Here is a 15,907-nt window from a genome sequence, read left to right on the forward strand (position 1 = left end):
ATTATATCCAAATGATTAACCTTGATCCATGTATTCCTTTCTTGGTCAAATCCTTTGGTTCATCTGACAGGTATGTGTTTCTTTTATAGTACAAATACTTTTGTGTATTATGTCCAATCAAATAATATGAGCCCGCACGCAAAGACTTTCAGAATCTAATCTTCAGTTTATTAACTAATTTTATTTATAGCCCATAAACGAAAATATTACTCAACTAGGAGTATTTATATTTGTACTATACGTAGATTTACTCGTACTCACTTTTTAAGATTCATTCATAGAAATTGGGAGATTTTAACAACACTGTTGTATTCTTGATAAGGTCATCATTATCTATTTGCTGTGATAAAATCAACTTCTGAAGTGCGAAGTAGCAATGCTTTAATGCTGTTATAGTTAAGTATTTTTTCACTCATTATAAAGAAAATTATACTATTAAAAGGATCAGGTAAATTTAAAAAAAAAATTAAAATTTGTATCATATTTTCAATATTCATTATTCACACTTATTTTAAAATTTTATAATAAAAATTAAACAAAGTTGGGTGGAAATATTATCTGATAATTAAAATAAATACTCATAATGTTGTTGCCAGGTTGTTGGAGAGGTAAATACTTCAACTTGTAAGTACTATTTCAAGCAAATTAATTATACGTATTTGCAGACAGCACCAAAGGCTTTTAACTTAAAAATCTAATTAATACCGATTTCTAAATGGGTCAAAATTCAGAGAGTAAAAGACAGTCTTGTCAATATATTAACATTAAGGTTTTTTCTTAACCTTATCAGAATTGTAAATTATCTATGAAACAAAAGTAAAATATATATAAATATAGATAATTTTCAATCCTAGCAATTGATTGCTCGGAGTTTCCATAAAAAAGTCGCACAAAAAATCTAGAAAGTGTACTCAATTGTAATCATTTAAAGTAGACTTGAAAATACTTTAATTTATTTGCTTAGATACTACGATTTAAAAATGTCGGTTTCAGTACTTTTCTAAGATAAGATAACCTATGATTTGCATATTTTCAGTAATAATCGCATCCGGTCCCAATGATAGGACTGGAAAAAAAATGGAAAAGTTATCATGTTATAGACTTTTAAAAAGATTATTTTCTAGCAAAGAAAATATTAAAATTTTATGCGAATGTTCTTTCAAATGGTGCATCCGTTGTTACTATAATCTTATCGAGATGATCGGGCTCTTTAAATTTCAAAATACTTAAGTTTCTAATCTAATCGATCCACAAACTTAAAGCTATGAGTAAATGTTGCCTATGTTGGGGGTATTTTTAATAGCACCAGACGTGGATTTACTACTGTCATCGCACTTAATTTTTACGCACTTCGAGTAGCCATTCATAAAAAGTCGCAACAGTAGTCCAAGTAAATCAAAGTCGTTATTCTACTGATAGTGAGTACTTTCTGATATGGCAACAATAATAATAATAATTTAGATGTCTAGACTTATACATATATGTAAGCTATATATAGACATTTTAGATTGTTTTATGAAAAAGAAAAGGAAGTAATGAAAAACTGATTATATTCATTATGTTCAATGATATTGATTTATTTTAAGTAATGCAATTTCTTAGTAGTAAGCAATACCAGAGTTGTCACGGATCCAGTCCAGGTGAGCGGTGACACGGGTGAAGCCAGAGGGGTGTCCAGATTGACATCCAGCGCCAGAAACCCAGGAAGTAACACCAACCAATTTGTTGTGGTCGTGGAGAACCAATGGGCCACCAGAGTCACCCTGGCAGGTGGACTTGCCGTTGGGAGTGGCCACGCAGAGAATACCATCGGGTTGGTGTCCATAGGTCTGGGAGCACTTGCTATTGCTGATGATCTGCAGGTCGACGCACTGCAGCCAGTCGGGCAGAGGGGAGCCATCGTAGGTGCCTCCCCATCCACAGGCAACAGCCCACCAGCCATCGTACATGTTGTAACGATCATTGAAGCTGGGCAGATCCACCTTGTTGACCATGTGCCAGAAATCGACATGGGGAGTGCGGATCAGGGCGATATCGTTGCCATTTTGGTTGGGCCAGTTGCGGTTCTGGATGAAGTTGCCACTTCCCACAGTGTGGGTGAACTGGGCACTGGTACGCCAGGTGGCACCGTAGTAGATGGTCACAGAGCTGGCACCGTTGGTGCAGTGAGCAGCAGTCAACACCCAAGTGTGTCCAATGATGGAGCCACCGCACCACCAACCATTGAAAGCCAGGCCAACGGTGTAGGGAGCCTTGCCCTCGTAGGCTGGATAGCCATTGGTAATGCGTCCCTCGATCTTATCGGACTTTGGCAGATCCTTGGGGTAGACCTGCTCGACTACCTCCGCAGAGACGGCAGCGATGGCCAATGCGAATACTACGAATGCCTTCATGTTCCACACACGATTGCTGTTCATCCGTTGATACATGCCTGAATTTATACTATTTCCATATCATATCTTACCCCCCTCTTCAGATATCAGGTACTCATTCAATGCGAGTATATTAATCTATCTGAACACTTTCCATCAAAAATGCAGATAACAAGCTTCACAGCTTGACAGTCGAGGCAAGTTTCCAAGTAGGCAGACACGGTTCTTCAATTGCCACTCGAACTGATCTAAGCAGTCAAATCATTTTGTATACTCCAAACACTTAAAAAAAAAGTAAAATTATTACTATTTATAAATTTCAAAAAAGATGTAAATATGATAGGTAGTCGAAATTTGTAAATTGACAACTTTGGGGATTCCCGTTAGAGCTGCAACGGATATAATAATTTATTATACTATACATAAGATTACTATCAAAAAGTTTAATATATTTTAAATAACCTAAATGTAGAGGCAGGAATAATATAGAGGCCATTGTATGATCAAAATGATATTCGGTATGAAAATCTGACATGTTTTCATAGAGTTAAAAAGAGCCACCGCACCACCATGCGTTGTTGAAGCTTAGGCCAACGGTGTATGGCGCCTTACCCTCGTGGGCTGGATAGCCATTGGTAATGCGTCCCTCGATCTTAGTAGTCTTGGGAAAGTCCTTGGGATACTCTTGTTCCAAAATCTCCGCAGAGACGGCGACAAGCGCTAAAGTTAATGCAACAAACACTTTCATGTCTTACGATTAATTTAATTTAATTCAATATAGCTAAGGAGTTTTTATAACAAACGCACATTGACATTTCCTATAGCTGAAATATATCATATACACATTGATAAGCCCCCATGTCATTGGCTGGCTTATCTTATTTACCTTCTATTTATTTATTCTTATTTGCACCCACTTAATAACCTATCTAAAAAGATTCTTTGTTTATATATATGAAAGTTCAAAAATACATTTTAATTAAAATTTATTTTAAATGCGCAAAAATAATTTTATTTCCTATTTGAGTCTAATAAGCATGCCAAAAAGGTTTTGCATATTTGTGACGCAAAAGTAAAAAATTCTTAATTTCAAGTGCAAATAAACAATTTCCATGTGCAAAAACAGCGACGCCATCAGCTTGAGATACTTTTCGGATGTTACCAGGGAAAATCTCCATTAGGGCAGATCGAGGATCAGCTACTCAGTCGGCGTCAGATAACCAAATCAATATTTTTTTACAAAATTATAGATTATTGCAAAAATAGTAAAACAGATTTTTCACACCTTTTATGGATTTTAAAATACTACGACCGACATATGAAACTAAAGAATTTTACAGGGTATTATTGCAAATGCAACCGAAAAGCCCGGCTCAACAAATTATAAAGCACCACCTAGCGATCAGAAGGCAACCAACGCCACAGAAGCCGAAGGTTGGCACTCGTTAGAAATGTTTGATCTGGCTTGATTTTTGTACTTAAAAAATAAGTATATTTCCAAACAAAGTTATTCTACATTTTTGTACCTTTTTCCAAAATTTAAATTTTTGGCTAGAATTTTATAAATATTTGCAGAACTTCAACAATGCACATTTAGTAGTCTGATTTAAATGTAACCGTTTTAAAGCGCCATCTTGTGGAATTAACTTAACATGGTGACAGTTTCAAGCACTTAACACATACAGCGCCAAGTGTGTACACACTAGCAAAATTTAAATTAAGCTTAACGCCAGTTTTAAAATGCACTTACTTTAAAAAAAATTAATAATTTGATGAAAATTTAAATTTCGAAATTAGATAAAATTAAGGAAAACATTTTTATGAAGGTTTGAAGATCTTCACCCACAGGGGAAGTTACAAATTTCTAAAAAAAAAATATATCAAAAAACCGAAACCGAACAAATCTAACAAAAACTCTACAAAAATTTAAAAAATGTCATCTTCAATATTAAGAAAAATTCCAAATTAGGTAAATTTTCTTAGGTGCAACCAAATTTTCATTTTGATTAAATTAGAACAAGCTGCCATATCGGTCAATTCTGCAGGCTGGCAGCCTTTGGACCGGGTGGCAGTCTTTCTCACCAGAGCTGTCAAGTTTTGGGGGGAACAATAGCTGTTTCTGTTAAACTCTTTTACATTTGTTATTGTGTGCAGTTTTTCACAGTTTTACCAAAAATATTTATAGCAAAACAAAGCTGAATACATATTTTAAATAACCAGATTTCCAGCTAATTTCAATTTGAAATTTCTCTAGCAAACGAACTATGAAAATAGCTAGATCTAGCTATAAAGTTGCTAAGCTGGCAACAGTGGCAACAAACGTTAAGGAAAAGTGTAAATAACAAGCAATTTGAAGAGAGAAAATAAAAGTAAATTGTCAAGAACAGCAGAATGTTAGACATTGAATAATGGAAAACATTGTTCACAATTTCGCGAAAATAAGTTTTCAACCAAAGGAGGTTGTTTTGACCGAAAATCGGTAAGTGAGAGAAAGTCACAAAAAAGCGCACAGCTAAAAAATAAAAAATGTATGCATTTTTGCAGTTCTGCACCGATTTTTCCACCGGCCAACAACTTTGGCTGTAATTTCAAGCCTAGGGCTGGCATAATGGACGAAGTGTGGGAATCGGAAATTGGAGATACCGACCAGTCGGATGAGATAGATTCCCAGCTAAGCCGGAGCGAGGACAACGATGAAAGCGATAGCAGTAGTCACCGCTATGGTCATCGCGGTGGCGTCTCGCGTCGTCGCATGCCCGCTCGTGTGTCCAAGGACAACTTCAATCGCGTCTGCAGCACCATCATGAAGACCAGCAAAAAGAAGCGCAGGGAAACGCTGCACACCAATGAACAGACTCTCAAGAGCATCGAGAAAATCTACACCAGCAAGCGCATGAAGAAGTTCACGCCCGCCAATCTCGAAACGATATTCGAGGAGCCCAGCGATGAGAACGCCGCCGATGTCGAAGATGACAGCGAGGAGTGTGCCATCACTAGCCAGGTCAAGATGGTAAAGTTTGGTTCCCGCAAGCTGCGTCGTGCCATCTCATTCAACGATGGCCTCAACAAAAACAAGAATCTGATCAAGAAGCGACGTTTGAAGGTGAAGAAAACCTTTGGCAAGCGCTTTGTACTCAAAAAGATCTCAATGACTGAGTTCCATGACCGTCTCAACAAAAGTCTCGACAGCGCCATGTTCGAGGATGAGGATGCACCCAGCGGTAGCACGGACTCCAATCTGCAGACAGAGAGAGCAACTGTCACCACATTCATGGACGACATGCAACTGCCACCGCTGTCGTCACAGTCAACAGCTTTCGAATAGACTGAGGACTGAGAAATTGAAGTGTATTGGAGTCGAGTGAAGTTGAGGTGTGACCAACCAACCACATGTATGTCCCACTGGGCAATTTGGCATTTGGTCAAATGAACTGATACCAATTACTATGTTTAATGTAAGGTTTTTTATTTAATTTCCATCTAGGAAGTAACTTAATCTATTGCGTTGAAATGTAATGTTTGTTGATAGCGCATTACTAAAGCTAAGTAAGAATACAATTCTGTTCAACATTATTAGTGGTCCTAAATGAATGGGTAGAACTGTATTAAACAGTAGTTTTAATAAATTATCATCTTACCAAATAGGAACTGCGTACATTATTATTTTACTGCCGCAATTAAATGTATATAAAAACAAATAAATACAACGGCCATTACTAATCAATTGGTAAATAGTACGATCGTGGTGCTAAATTGAATAACGGCAAGTGCATTAACAAGTGCAATAATATAAAAGTATGTGCTTATTACTATTAAATATGTAAGTACCTACATGCAAGAGTGGTAATCATAATTCCCGATTATGCATTAAATATCGACGCACAGCACGAAATTAAAGTCAGGCAGAAAAACAAATCAAGAAAAGAAAACTATAAAATTTTAAACGAGCATCGAAGTGTACATACACTATCAATATTCAAAACTAAAGAGATCATTTAAATTTTTTTTTCTTAATATTTAAACTTAAACAAGACTACCACTGTTATTTTTTTAGCTGGCATGGAAACCACATCTTTTTATGATTAAAATGTACAATTTTTAGATTTCTTTGCACTAATGTACCATTTTCGGTACAATTGTGGCAGTTTGCTTAAACATTACCACCCTGCAACCGAGAATGGTAACGGTTAACAGTAAAAGTTTTCTGTTTACCAATTTTAATAACATATTACTGTTATTTATTTGAAATTGAAAGATCCAACTTTGCAGAAATTATTAAACCTGTTAGTAAGAGCATCAAATAAACTGCACAATAAGCAAACGTTAGCCGCAAAAGTTGGTCTACAAAGCGGGGGGCAAGCATTTGCATAATCAACGCCACTAGTTGCTGCTTTGCAACTGCTACTGTTACTGTGGCTGTTATTATTGGTGTTGGTGTTACTGTTGGCGCTGATTGTATTTTGTTTTTGTAGCCTCATTACATTCGAACATATCACCGATCGCGAGACGATTTGATTTATTTGCTTCGCTAGGCAGACAAAGTAAGCCGCAATTTCCTAAATAGACAAAAACAGTGCCAGCTTACCAACCAAGAAATACTTTCAACACCAAGTTAAAGTTATTTTAACGAATTATTAATTTAACTAGAAAAACATGCAACAAGTTAACGAAGTGATCGAAGGGGGTCGTGTAAATGAAAATTCGATTTCCTTAATAGAACTCTCCAAATGGCCACATGCAACACAATGCAGCAATGCTGTAAATTTGTTTATGACTCGCCAAGTGGCCTGGCAATAACCTTGAAGCTGAGGCGCAACGTCAACGTCAAGAGTGGCAGATGCTGCACAGTGGGCAACACTTGACTGTTAAGCCCTAAAATCCAGAGCCGATTTATGAATAATGCTTGGCCCATTGTCGGTTCATTATTTGCGGTAAAAATAAGGGAAAAATGCAAAAGACAAATGTTTCGTGTAATATTTTTTTGTTTTACCATTGCCCACAATAAAAGCAACAACACCAACAACATGAAATTTTTCTCAATGAAAGCATTTTGCCGCATGCTGCGCATTACCCACAAAACACACACACAAACACACATGTGATGTAATAGTGCCAAAGCAAGTAGAGGATAAGTAACTAGAGTTACAACTTAGCTTGCTTTTCATATTTAAATGGTAAAAACAACAACAACAACAAGAAAGAGCGAAGCAGCAGCGCCGTCAACGCTGGCGACGCTTGTTAACATATTTACTAATACACACATACATAAGGCTAACCGGCGTCTAAGGGCACAACACAAATTTGGATGAATGACAAAGACAGAAAGAAATGTGACACAAAGGTTGTAACAGCGCAAGCGTAACATAGTGAGTGGGTGGCAGGCGAAGAAGAGCGTAAAGATCGAATGCAAATTGAAAGAGGCGAAATCAAATCAAACCAAATGAATGCAATTGGCGGCAACTGCGAAAGTATGCGAAGTCAGCGTTTGCCGTCGCTGTCGACGTCAAATTATTGCAGCGAAATAAACGAAATAATTAAAGCGGTTGCAAGAAATTGTAGCAAGAGAGTTTATAAAAATGCTTGCAACATGCGCGCGACGCCACAGTTGTAAACGAGACGCTGACCGACACCGAGTCCAAGTCCAAAGAAAGTAACCAAAAAAAAAATAACAAAAAATTAAAAAAGAAAAGATAAAATTACGCGTTCGTTAAAACAGTCTTGCAGTCGCAGTCGGCGTCGCCGTCGAGTGCGAGTGGAGTACGTAACGGCTTTTTAAATCAAAAAACGGGAAAACTTAAAAGTGAACCATCTAAATTAAATTAAAAAAGAGGAAACAGATTGTGCAGAGTGCAGATTAATTAAGTATTAATTGAAAACTAAATGCAACACACAAGCAACAAAAAAAGGCTACGCAAATGTGTTTACAATCAGCAGCAATTTATTCAATTATTGCAAAATTAACAACGCGCAGACGCAGACGCCGACTGCAGCTCGGCTGCGTCGTCAGCGTTGCGCTGCTGCTGCTGCTGCATGTCGGCAGCGCTGCTGCGGCGCTGGACTGGCAACAGGTTAAGCCAATGTATTTAGTGTCCATGTATCCGGGCCCGTTTGGCATGGCCTTGTCGCAGACGACAACCACTTCACTGTCCGCCGAACTGGACGCGGAAATGAGCGCTACCAATGACGACAGTCGCATCAGCAGCGACAGCAGCAGCAGGGAAGACAACATTCAAACCGCTGATGAACGAGAGCCATTGGTGTTGAATCTGGAGACGACGCCGCTGCTGGATAGCATGCTGCCCGAAGGGGCTATGGCTATGGATCGCATCTTTGGCGGAGATGTGGGCAATCCGCACTGTTTTCCCTACCAGGTGGGCATGCTGCTGCAGCGTCCCAAAGGTCTCTACTGGTGCGGCGGATCCCTAATCTCCGAACAACATGTGCTAACCGCAGCACATTGCGTGGATATGTAGGAAATCCGAAATTTGGAGATAGCCTCCATATATTAAATAATCTCCCCTTTCTGCAGGGCCAAACGCGCCTTGGTCTTTCTGGGCGCCAATGAGATCAAGAACGCCAAGGAGTCCGGTCAGGTGCGTCTTATGGTGCCCAGCAGCAATTTTCACATTTATCCCACATGGAATCCCAAGCGTCTGAAAGATGACATTGCAATAATACGCCTGCCACACGCGGTTAGCTTCAACGGTGAGTCTGTGCCACATTCTGAAATTCAAGTTTAAAATTCCTGATGTACTTTTTAAAGTATTAATTCAATGTAAAATTGTTTAATTAGGACTTTATGCGGTTTAATGTTGAGACATTAAAATACACTTAGTGATGAAAAACATGCCAAAAATATTTGATTCAAGTAAAAACATTTTTTTTTAATAACCCCGATGATATAAATGTTTCCTAACACCGAAATAAAAGAGATTACTTTAATCAAGTATTTTCCTATTTAAGAAATTCTGAGATTATCGAGCTTTTAACAAACTTTTGGATTGATATTATGAAGAAATCCTGAATTTTTTCTTGCTTGTAATAAGATTTAATATTTTTTTTGATTCCAGAGCGCATACATCCCATACAGCTGCCAAAGCGACATTATGAGTATCGCAGCTTTAAGAACAAGCTGGGCATTGCCTCCGGTTGGGGTCGCTATGCCACAGGAGTGCATGCCATCAGTAATGTGCTACGCTACGTGCAACTGCAGATCGTCGATGATCGAACTTGTAAGCGCAACTTTCCGCTGTCCTTTCGTGGCACGAACATTTGCACAAGTGGCCGCAATGCAAAGTCCACCTGCAATGGTGACTCGGGTGGACCGTTGGTGTTGCAACGGCGTCACTCGAAGAAACGGGTGCTGGTGGGGATTACCTCGTTTGGCAGCATATACGGCTGTGATCGCGGCTATCCAGCGGCCTTTACCAAGGTGGCCTCGTATCTGGATTGGATTAGCGATGAAACGGGCGTCCACTCACATCAGGACACCACGGAGGCCATTTTCTTTGATCAATACATCAAGAACTATGGCAAGGAGCGACACAATCGCAAGCTGCGACCCGAGCAGAACTTTGACGATGATCTGCCCGATGAACTGGACGTGCATCATCCGCGACTCCAATCTGATGAGAGTGAGGATGCATCCGAAGCAGTCAGTCGACGGCCTCATTCAAAACCCAAGTCCGAAAATAATTATTATTTCTTGTAGCTTCAATTTCAGCAAGAGAATAAACTTTTATTTTAAGTTAAGCAAAGATTTGTTGACAACGTTTAGTAACCCTTGTTGGTCACACCACTGTGTTCCTCGATCCAGTCCAGGAAGGAGGTGATGCGGGTGAATACACCTGGCCAGCCCTTCTCGCAGCCAAGAGCAATGCCAAAGGATGTGGCACCAATCAATTCCCCGGTCTCTGCTGACACCAATGGACCGCCAGAGTCGCCGTTGCAAGTCGATGTGCCGCCGGTGGTCTTGATACAGACGTGGCTATCCGTAATAATCTCCGAACCTCCGAACCAGGGAGCGCAGCCCGGATTGTTCATGACGGGCACTCCAATGAACTCCAGAATGTCGGTAACAGCGGTGGCGGCTTTAAAAGGAAACCATTGATTAATAAGTTGTCAATGAATGAAGATTAGAGTACTTACCGTCGCTGGTCTTGCCCCAGCCGGAAGCAACAGCCTGCTGACCGGCATATGTGTTGGGGTTGCTTGACTTGGCGGGAAGCTTGACGGGCTGAATGCGCTCGTTGAGCTCAATGGGAACGGGCAGTTTGATCAGTGAGATATCATTGCGCAGGGTTGTTGGCTCCCAATTCTCGTGGACAATCACGTTATCTCTCTCAACAAAAATGATCTGTTGTCCCTTCTCCTCTTTGTCTGCGCGATTCCAGGCACCCAAATAGACATCCACACCGGTGGTCAGAGAGTCAGTGCAGTGAGCGGCGGTAACAATCCAACGATCGCTGATCAAGGAGCCACCGCACCAGGCAGCACCACCGTTAACGTAGAGCAATAGACCCGCCTGGTATGGGAACTGACCGGGCTCAGCATGTTTACCATTGGTAATGCGACCATCGGGAATACCAAAGCGACGAATCGTGGGCACTTTAACCTCAATGTCCATAGACTTGACGGACTTCCAGTCCACGTCGGCGTTGGCGCCGATCACGGCGGCCAACAGGAGTACCGTTGCACAAGCGAATTTCATTTTGACTTCAACTGAAGCTACTTGGCCTACTGGACGATCTTTTATAGCGACATAGCACAAAATGACCTGCCATATATTTTGGATTATCTCTTATCTGAAATCAGGCTGCAAAACACATTTGATTTACAATTGGGAACAGTTTCTACTGATATTTTTAGAGCTTATAATAGTCGTATAATTCAGATCATTGATAATGATAAGGGCGATAATAATGATAAGACGCGTGCTGCCACGTCCATGAATTGGGTTTTTTTTACTCCATTCAGGGAAAACCTTCAACTTGACCAGATTTTTATTTTAATCTTTGGTTTTTGGGTCAAGTGCAGTTGAACTATGGTTCTATCGGTTTCGGTTCCGTTACGTCCCGAAACCACTATTTCGGTGAAACAAATAGTAACATGATCATAACAACATTGCGCATGAAAATAGGTTCACTTTTGATTAAGTTATGACAGTTTTAAGTTGGTTCAACCTATGACATAGCAACTTTACAAATAAAAATTTTAGTTATGTTTTAATAGAAAAAAAAATGATATGCATGCAAAAAATAACAAATTATTATTGCAAAAATGTACCGAAACCATACAGTTACAAAAGTTTCAGTATTCGGTTCATGAAAATGAATTTATTTTGGTTACGGGTACGGTTCCGGTACTAAAAATTAAGCGGTTACTTTCATTAAACGGTTAAGGTACCTGATCCGGTAAAAAGTTCAGCAAAAAGTTCGAATAAGTTTGTCGACATGTTTGGACATATACAAAGTAAAGTGCTAAATTGCTGGATATTTCACTATCAAACACACTTAAAATCGAATTGTTTGGAATTTAAAATCATTAAATTTCCAATAAAAATTCATTTCATTTTAATTTGGTTAACTATGTACTTTTCTGTGAGATAACAAAAAACAAAAGATAAGATTGTTAAGAACCACAGACGTTTTCGAGCTTTTTTTTATGAGTGTACATAAATCTTAAAGATAGTCCTTGAAATGGAATCTAATCAAATAACCTTTCTTTTGAGTGTAAATAAATCTTAAAGATACTTCTTGAAATAAAACCTTATCGAAGCACCTTTCTATTGAGACATTATACAATTAGATATACATTATGATCCATAATGATCATTTACATAACTACCCTCACTTTTAATTCAGGGCATTTTGTGCATCATCCACTACTCCAATCTGATAAAATTGAGGATTCATCCGATACAGATTGTCAAGGCCTCATTTTTAAAATATCAAAGCTTTCAAATGTGCAAGAGAATAAACTTTTATTTTAAGTTAAGCAAATACAACATTTAGAAACCCTTGTTGGTCACACCACTGTGCTTCTCGATCCAGTCCAGGTAGGAGCTGATGCGGGTGAATACACCTGGCCAGCCCTTCTCGCAGCCAAGAGCAATGCCAAAGGATGTGGCACCAATCAATTCCTTGGTCTCTGCTGACACCAATGGACCGCCAGAGTCGCCGTTGCAAATAGATGTGCCTCCAGTGGTCTTGATGCAGATTTGGGCATCTCCAATGACACCTCCGAACCAGGGAGAGCAGCCCGAATTGTTCATGATGGGCACTTCGATGAACTGAAGAATGTCGGTAGCACCGGCAGCGGCTACAAAATAAACCATGAATTAATAAGCTGTTAAACATTGACCAGGATGGGATTACTTACAGTCGCTGGTCCTGCCCCATCCGGAAGCAATTCCCTGTTGACCGGCGTATGTGTTGGCCTTGCTTGTCTTGGCGGGAAGCTTGATGGGCTGAATGCGCTCATTGAATTCAATCGGAACGGGCAGTTTGATCAGTGAGATGTCATTGCTGAGGGTTGTTGGCTCCCAGTTCTCGTGGACAATCACATTTTTGGTCTCAACAAAAACGATCTGTTGTCCTTCCTCCGCCTTGTTTAAGCGATTCCAGGCACCCAAATAGACATCCACACCGGTGGTTAGAGAGTCAGTGCAGTGAGCGGCGGTAACGACCCAACGATCACTAATCAAGGAGCCACCGCACCAGGCAGCACCTCCGTCAACGTAGAGCATTAGACCCACCTGGTACGGGAACTGACCGGGCTCAGCTAGTTTGCCCTTGGTAATGCGACCATCGGGAATACCATAGCGACGAAGCATAGGCACTTCTACCTCGATGTCCATAGACTTAACTGAACTCCAGTCCACGTGGGCGTTGGCGCCGATCACGGCGGCCAACAAGAGTACCGTTGCAGAAGCGAATTTCATTTTGACTTCAACTGACGATAATAGGCCAACTGAACACCCTTTTATAGCCGTATAGCACGAAATTGATTTTGGATTATCTCTTATCTCGATTTGGGCAATACATTTAATTTACAATTGGAAAAAATAGTTTATAGTGATGTTTGCAGAGCTTATACTAAGCTTATGCTTGTATATATTTTAAATCATTGATAATGATAAGGGCGATAGCAATGATAAGGTGCGTGCTGTTATGTCCATGAATTGGGTTATTTAACTCCATTCAGGGAAAACCTTTAACTTGACCATATTTATAATTTTATCTTTGATTTTTGGGTCAAGTTGAACTTAGATATGGTTATTTTCCAATGTAAATAATTTAAATAAATATTGTTCAGCAAAAGGTTCTAATTATTTTGGCGACATGTTTGGACACATACAAAGTGAAGTGCTAAATTTTTGGATATTTCACAATCGAACGTAATATCGAACTGTTCTGACTGAATTTGTACTCGAAATGTAAAATATTCATGTTCATTTAATTTCTAATAAATTACATTTCGTTTGATTATAGCTTACAATAAACTTATCTTTAAGATTTCCAGGAATAGAAGATAAGATTGATAAGAACCACAGACATTTCCGAGCTTTTTTTATGAGTATAAATAAATGTGAAAGGTATTCCATGAAATAAAATCTAATCGAAGCACCTTTCTATTAAGACATTATACAAACATACATTAAGATCCATAATGTTCATTACTTACACTCACTTCCTCACACCTAATTCAAATTTAAATTGACTTTTAATTGAACGTTTTTTTTGTTTTTGCCCACAGTAACTGTTTAATTCATTGAAACTTTTATGCACATTTATCCACTTCGGTATAAAAATAATACTTAATAAAGTACAACAACAGAAAAGGCAGAAAACCAAGAATAAAAACGGAAATGGTTTAAATACATAAATATATGTTTGTTCAATTGAAGGTTACATTAATCTAAGTACACAGAAACAAAACATTTATAAAAAAATAATCAAAACGAATTTTGTGTGCTCTAGGATTTACGAACTTTTGAAATTTCTAAGAATTTGAGAATTTGGAACTGTATTGAAAGAAATATTCAATTCATGTTTGATAAATTTATAAACATCCTAAGTGTGATACACGTCCATTTATATTTCATTATGATATTTATTATATTTATTGCCAAAAGAAAAGTAACTTGTTAATATTTAAGATACATGTATAAACCGTTTAAGTATACGAGTGTATGTTTTTTCAATTAAGATATAATAAAAATGTATTCCTGGGCAACAATACGTTGTCACATGTTTACCCATTAATTAGATGGATCTTTGCGAGATCTGGCGAAATAAACGTATGATATGCACTTTCTAAAATTTGATCCGAACAAATATATCAAATGACACCTGCCAGCAGGTCTAAACATGCGAACAAAACCAAATCAAATAATTAGCCATATGATGCTATTTAGATCTCAATCGATCTCAAATTTCAACTAGTTCTCCGTCATTTCAAGTGCGGGGTGCTATGAACTCAACCGAGAGACTGAGACAGGGGCACAAACATTGTCCTTGAATTTGCTGCAAACGGCGCTAATTAAAACATTAAATGCGTAGCTAACTAGCGAATTGTAACTTCATAAAAAACAAAAACACACTGCAACTAAATCAAGATTGAGCTGGATTTTAACCGCGCTTAACAGTAACAACAACTTTCGCACTTGTAATATGTGAGCATATTAAAGTTAATAATGGTTGACTATGAGATATCTAAGCCACAAGTCTGAAAGTTTAGAATACATATTTAAATGAACTTGCATAAATGTATCTTAATGTTTTTCATCTAAAAACCTATGTTATTAATTAAATTGTCAATAGCTAAGAAATATGTTGAAAGAATTGTTGTTAAAGAAATTCGAAATTTTAATACTAAATCATTAAATTAGCCAAACTTAGTTAAACTAGTCTATAATATCTCATAAAAAAGGTAGACAGAGATGGATACATTTATATACCCGCTTCTTAGCCACAATTAATGGTTACAGGGTATAATAAGAACATGTTTTAAGTAAAGCTTAAGCTGTCGGTTAATAATTCGCACAAATAATATGTATCAGATTCCATATACGACTAATTATGCAACCATACCTGTAGTAATGTGCTTATATCTCAAAAACACACATTTTAATCCGGGGGCAAATGTCTCGAGAAAGAAACAAAAAAATATGAAATTCACATTCGGAATAAATTTAATTTTTTTTTGGGGGAGGGGTATTTGGTTGGGTTGGGTGGTTCAGGGTGTTTATGAGTCAACCAACGCCTATGGCAGCTGCCTTAAGGGGTTAATCCCCCGTATTTGCTGTTATACTTACTTATCACAAATATGAATGGTCTGTCTGACGTTTTAGAGTTTTGTTGTCTTTTATGTTAATTGAACATTTGGCATTTCATTGTTACGCATATTTGCGTGATTCACGTGAACACCCGCTCTTCCGCGGCTGGGAGCGTCTGTCATTTGTTGTTTTTGGCAAAAAATACCTAAAAATAATCTACCAAAGATGAGCCTCCGCGAGATTGCCGGCGGTACTG

The 15,907-nt window shown here is 38.4% G+C and overlaps 5 protein-coding genes across 5 annotated transcripts; 2 read left to right on the forward strand and 3 right to left on the reverse strand.

The window, feature by feature from the left end:
* Positions 1-1,552: 1,552 nt before the first annotated feature.
* Positions 1,553-2,415, reverse strand: LOC117787796 (serine protease 1-like). Its single transcript, XM_034626409.1, has one exon. It carries the CDS (start codon positions 2,391-2,393, stop codon positions 1,599-1,601), a length of 795 nt encoding a protein of 264 aa, XP_034482300.1. The 5' UTR covers positions 2,394-2,415; the 3' UTR covers positions 1,553-1,598.
* Positions 2,416-4,690: 2,275 nt separating this feature from the next.
* LOC117787794 (protein tantalus) lies at positions 4,691-6,070 on the forward strand. The gene is made up of 2 exons (XM_034626407.1): positions 4,691-4,851; positions 4,917-6,070. Exons 1-2 carry the CDS (start codon positions 4,781-4,783, stop codon positions 5,695-5,697), a joined length of 852 nt encoding a protein of 283 aa, XP_034482298.1. The 5' UTR covers positions 4,691-4,780; the 3' UTR covers positions 5,698-6,070.
* Positions 6,071-7,959: 1,889 nt separating this feature from the next.
* LOC117787141 (brachyurin) lies at positions 7,960-10,158 on the forward strand. The gene is made up of 4 exons (XM_034625582.1): positions 7,960-7,979; positions 8,413-8,841; positions 8,902-9,077; positions 9,443-10,158. The coding sequence occupies exons 1-4, from the start codon at positions 7,960-7,962 to the stop codon at positions 10,081-10,083; spliced, it is 1,266 nt and encodes a 421-aa protein (XP_034481473.1). The 3' UTR covers positions 10,084-10,158.
* On the reverse strand, positions 10,090-11,097 carry LOC117789227 (brachyurin-like). The gene is made up of 2 exons (XM_034628321.1): positions 10,521-11,097; positions 10,090-10,462 (listed from the first exon to the last, which is right to left on the reverse strand). The coding sequence occupies exons 1-2, from the start codon at positions 11,080-11,082 to the stop codon at positions 10,146-10,148; spliced, it is 879 nt and encodes a 292-aa protein (XP_034484212.1). The 5' UTR covers positions 11,083-11,097; the 3' UTR covers positions 10,090-10,145.
* A 1,235-nt stretch (positions 11,098-12,332) lies between these two features.
* On the reverse strand, positions 12,333-13,334 carry LOC117789228 (brachyurin). Its single transcript, XM_034628322.1, has 2 exons — positions 12,753-13,334; positions 12,333-12,692 (listed from the first exon to the last, which is right to left on the reverse strand). The coding sequence occupies exons 1-2, from the start codon at positions 13,312-13,314 to the stop codon at positions 12,382-12,384; spliced, it is 873 nt and encodes a 290-aa protein (XP_034484213.1). The 5' UTR covers positions 13,315-13,334; the 3' UTR covers positions 12,333-12,381.
* Positions 13,335-15,907: the final 2,573 nt, after the last annotated feature.

This window comes from Drosophila innubila (assembly GCF_004354385.1).
Source record: "Drosophila innubila isolate TH190305 chromosome 3L unlocalized genomic scaffold, UK_Dinn_1.0 0_D_3L, whole genome shotgun sequence".
NCBI lineage: Eukaryota > Metazoa > Arthropoda > Insecta > Diptera > Drosophilidae > Drosophila > Drosophila innubila.

Bases quoted from the DNA above. Each gene is read 5' to 3' on its own strand.
- LOC117789227 (XM_034628321.1), bottom strand. From the start codon at position 11,082: ATGAAATTCGCTTGTGCAACGGTACTCCTGTTGGCCGCCGTGATCGGC. The intron at 10,463-10,520 runs GTAAGTACTCTA...TTCCTTTTAAAG, and splicing joins CTGGGGCAAGACCAGCGACG to CCGCCACCGCTGTTACCGAC.
- LOC117789228 (XM_034628322.1), bottom strand. From the start codon at position 13,314: ATGAAATTCGCTTCTGCAACGGTACTCTTGTTGGCCGCCGTGATCGGC. The intron at 12,693-12,752 runs GTAAGTAATCCC...TTTATTTTGTAG, and splicing joins ATGGGGCAGGACCAGCGACT to CCGCTGCCGGTGCTACCGAC.
- LOC117787796 (XM_034626409.1), bottom strand. From the start codon at position 2,393: ATGAAGGCATTCGTAGTATTCGCATTGGCCATCGCTGCCGTCTCTGCG.
- LOC117787794 (XM_034626407.1), top strand. From the start codon at position 4,781: ATGGAAAACATTGTTCACAATTTCGCGAAAATAAGTTTTCAACCAAAG. The intron at 4,852-4,916 runs GTAAGTGAGAGA...GCATTTTTGCAG, and splicing joins GTTGTTTTGACCGAAAATCG to TTCTGCACCGATTTTTCCAC.
- LOC117787141 (XM_034625582.1), top strand. From the start codon at position 7,960: ATGCGCGCGACGCCACAGTT. The intron at 8,842-8,901 runs GTAGGAAATCCG...CCCTTTCTGCAG, and splicing joins GCAGCACATTGCGTGGATAT to GGCCAAACGCGCCTTGGTCT. The intron at 9,078-9,442 runs GTGAGTCTGTGC...TTTTGATTCCAG, and splicing joins ACACGCGGTTAGCTTCAACG to AGCGCATACATCCCATACAG.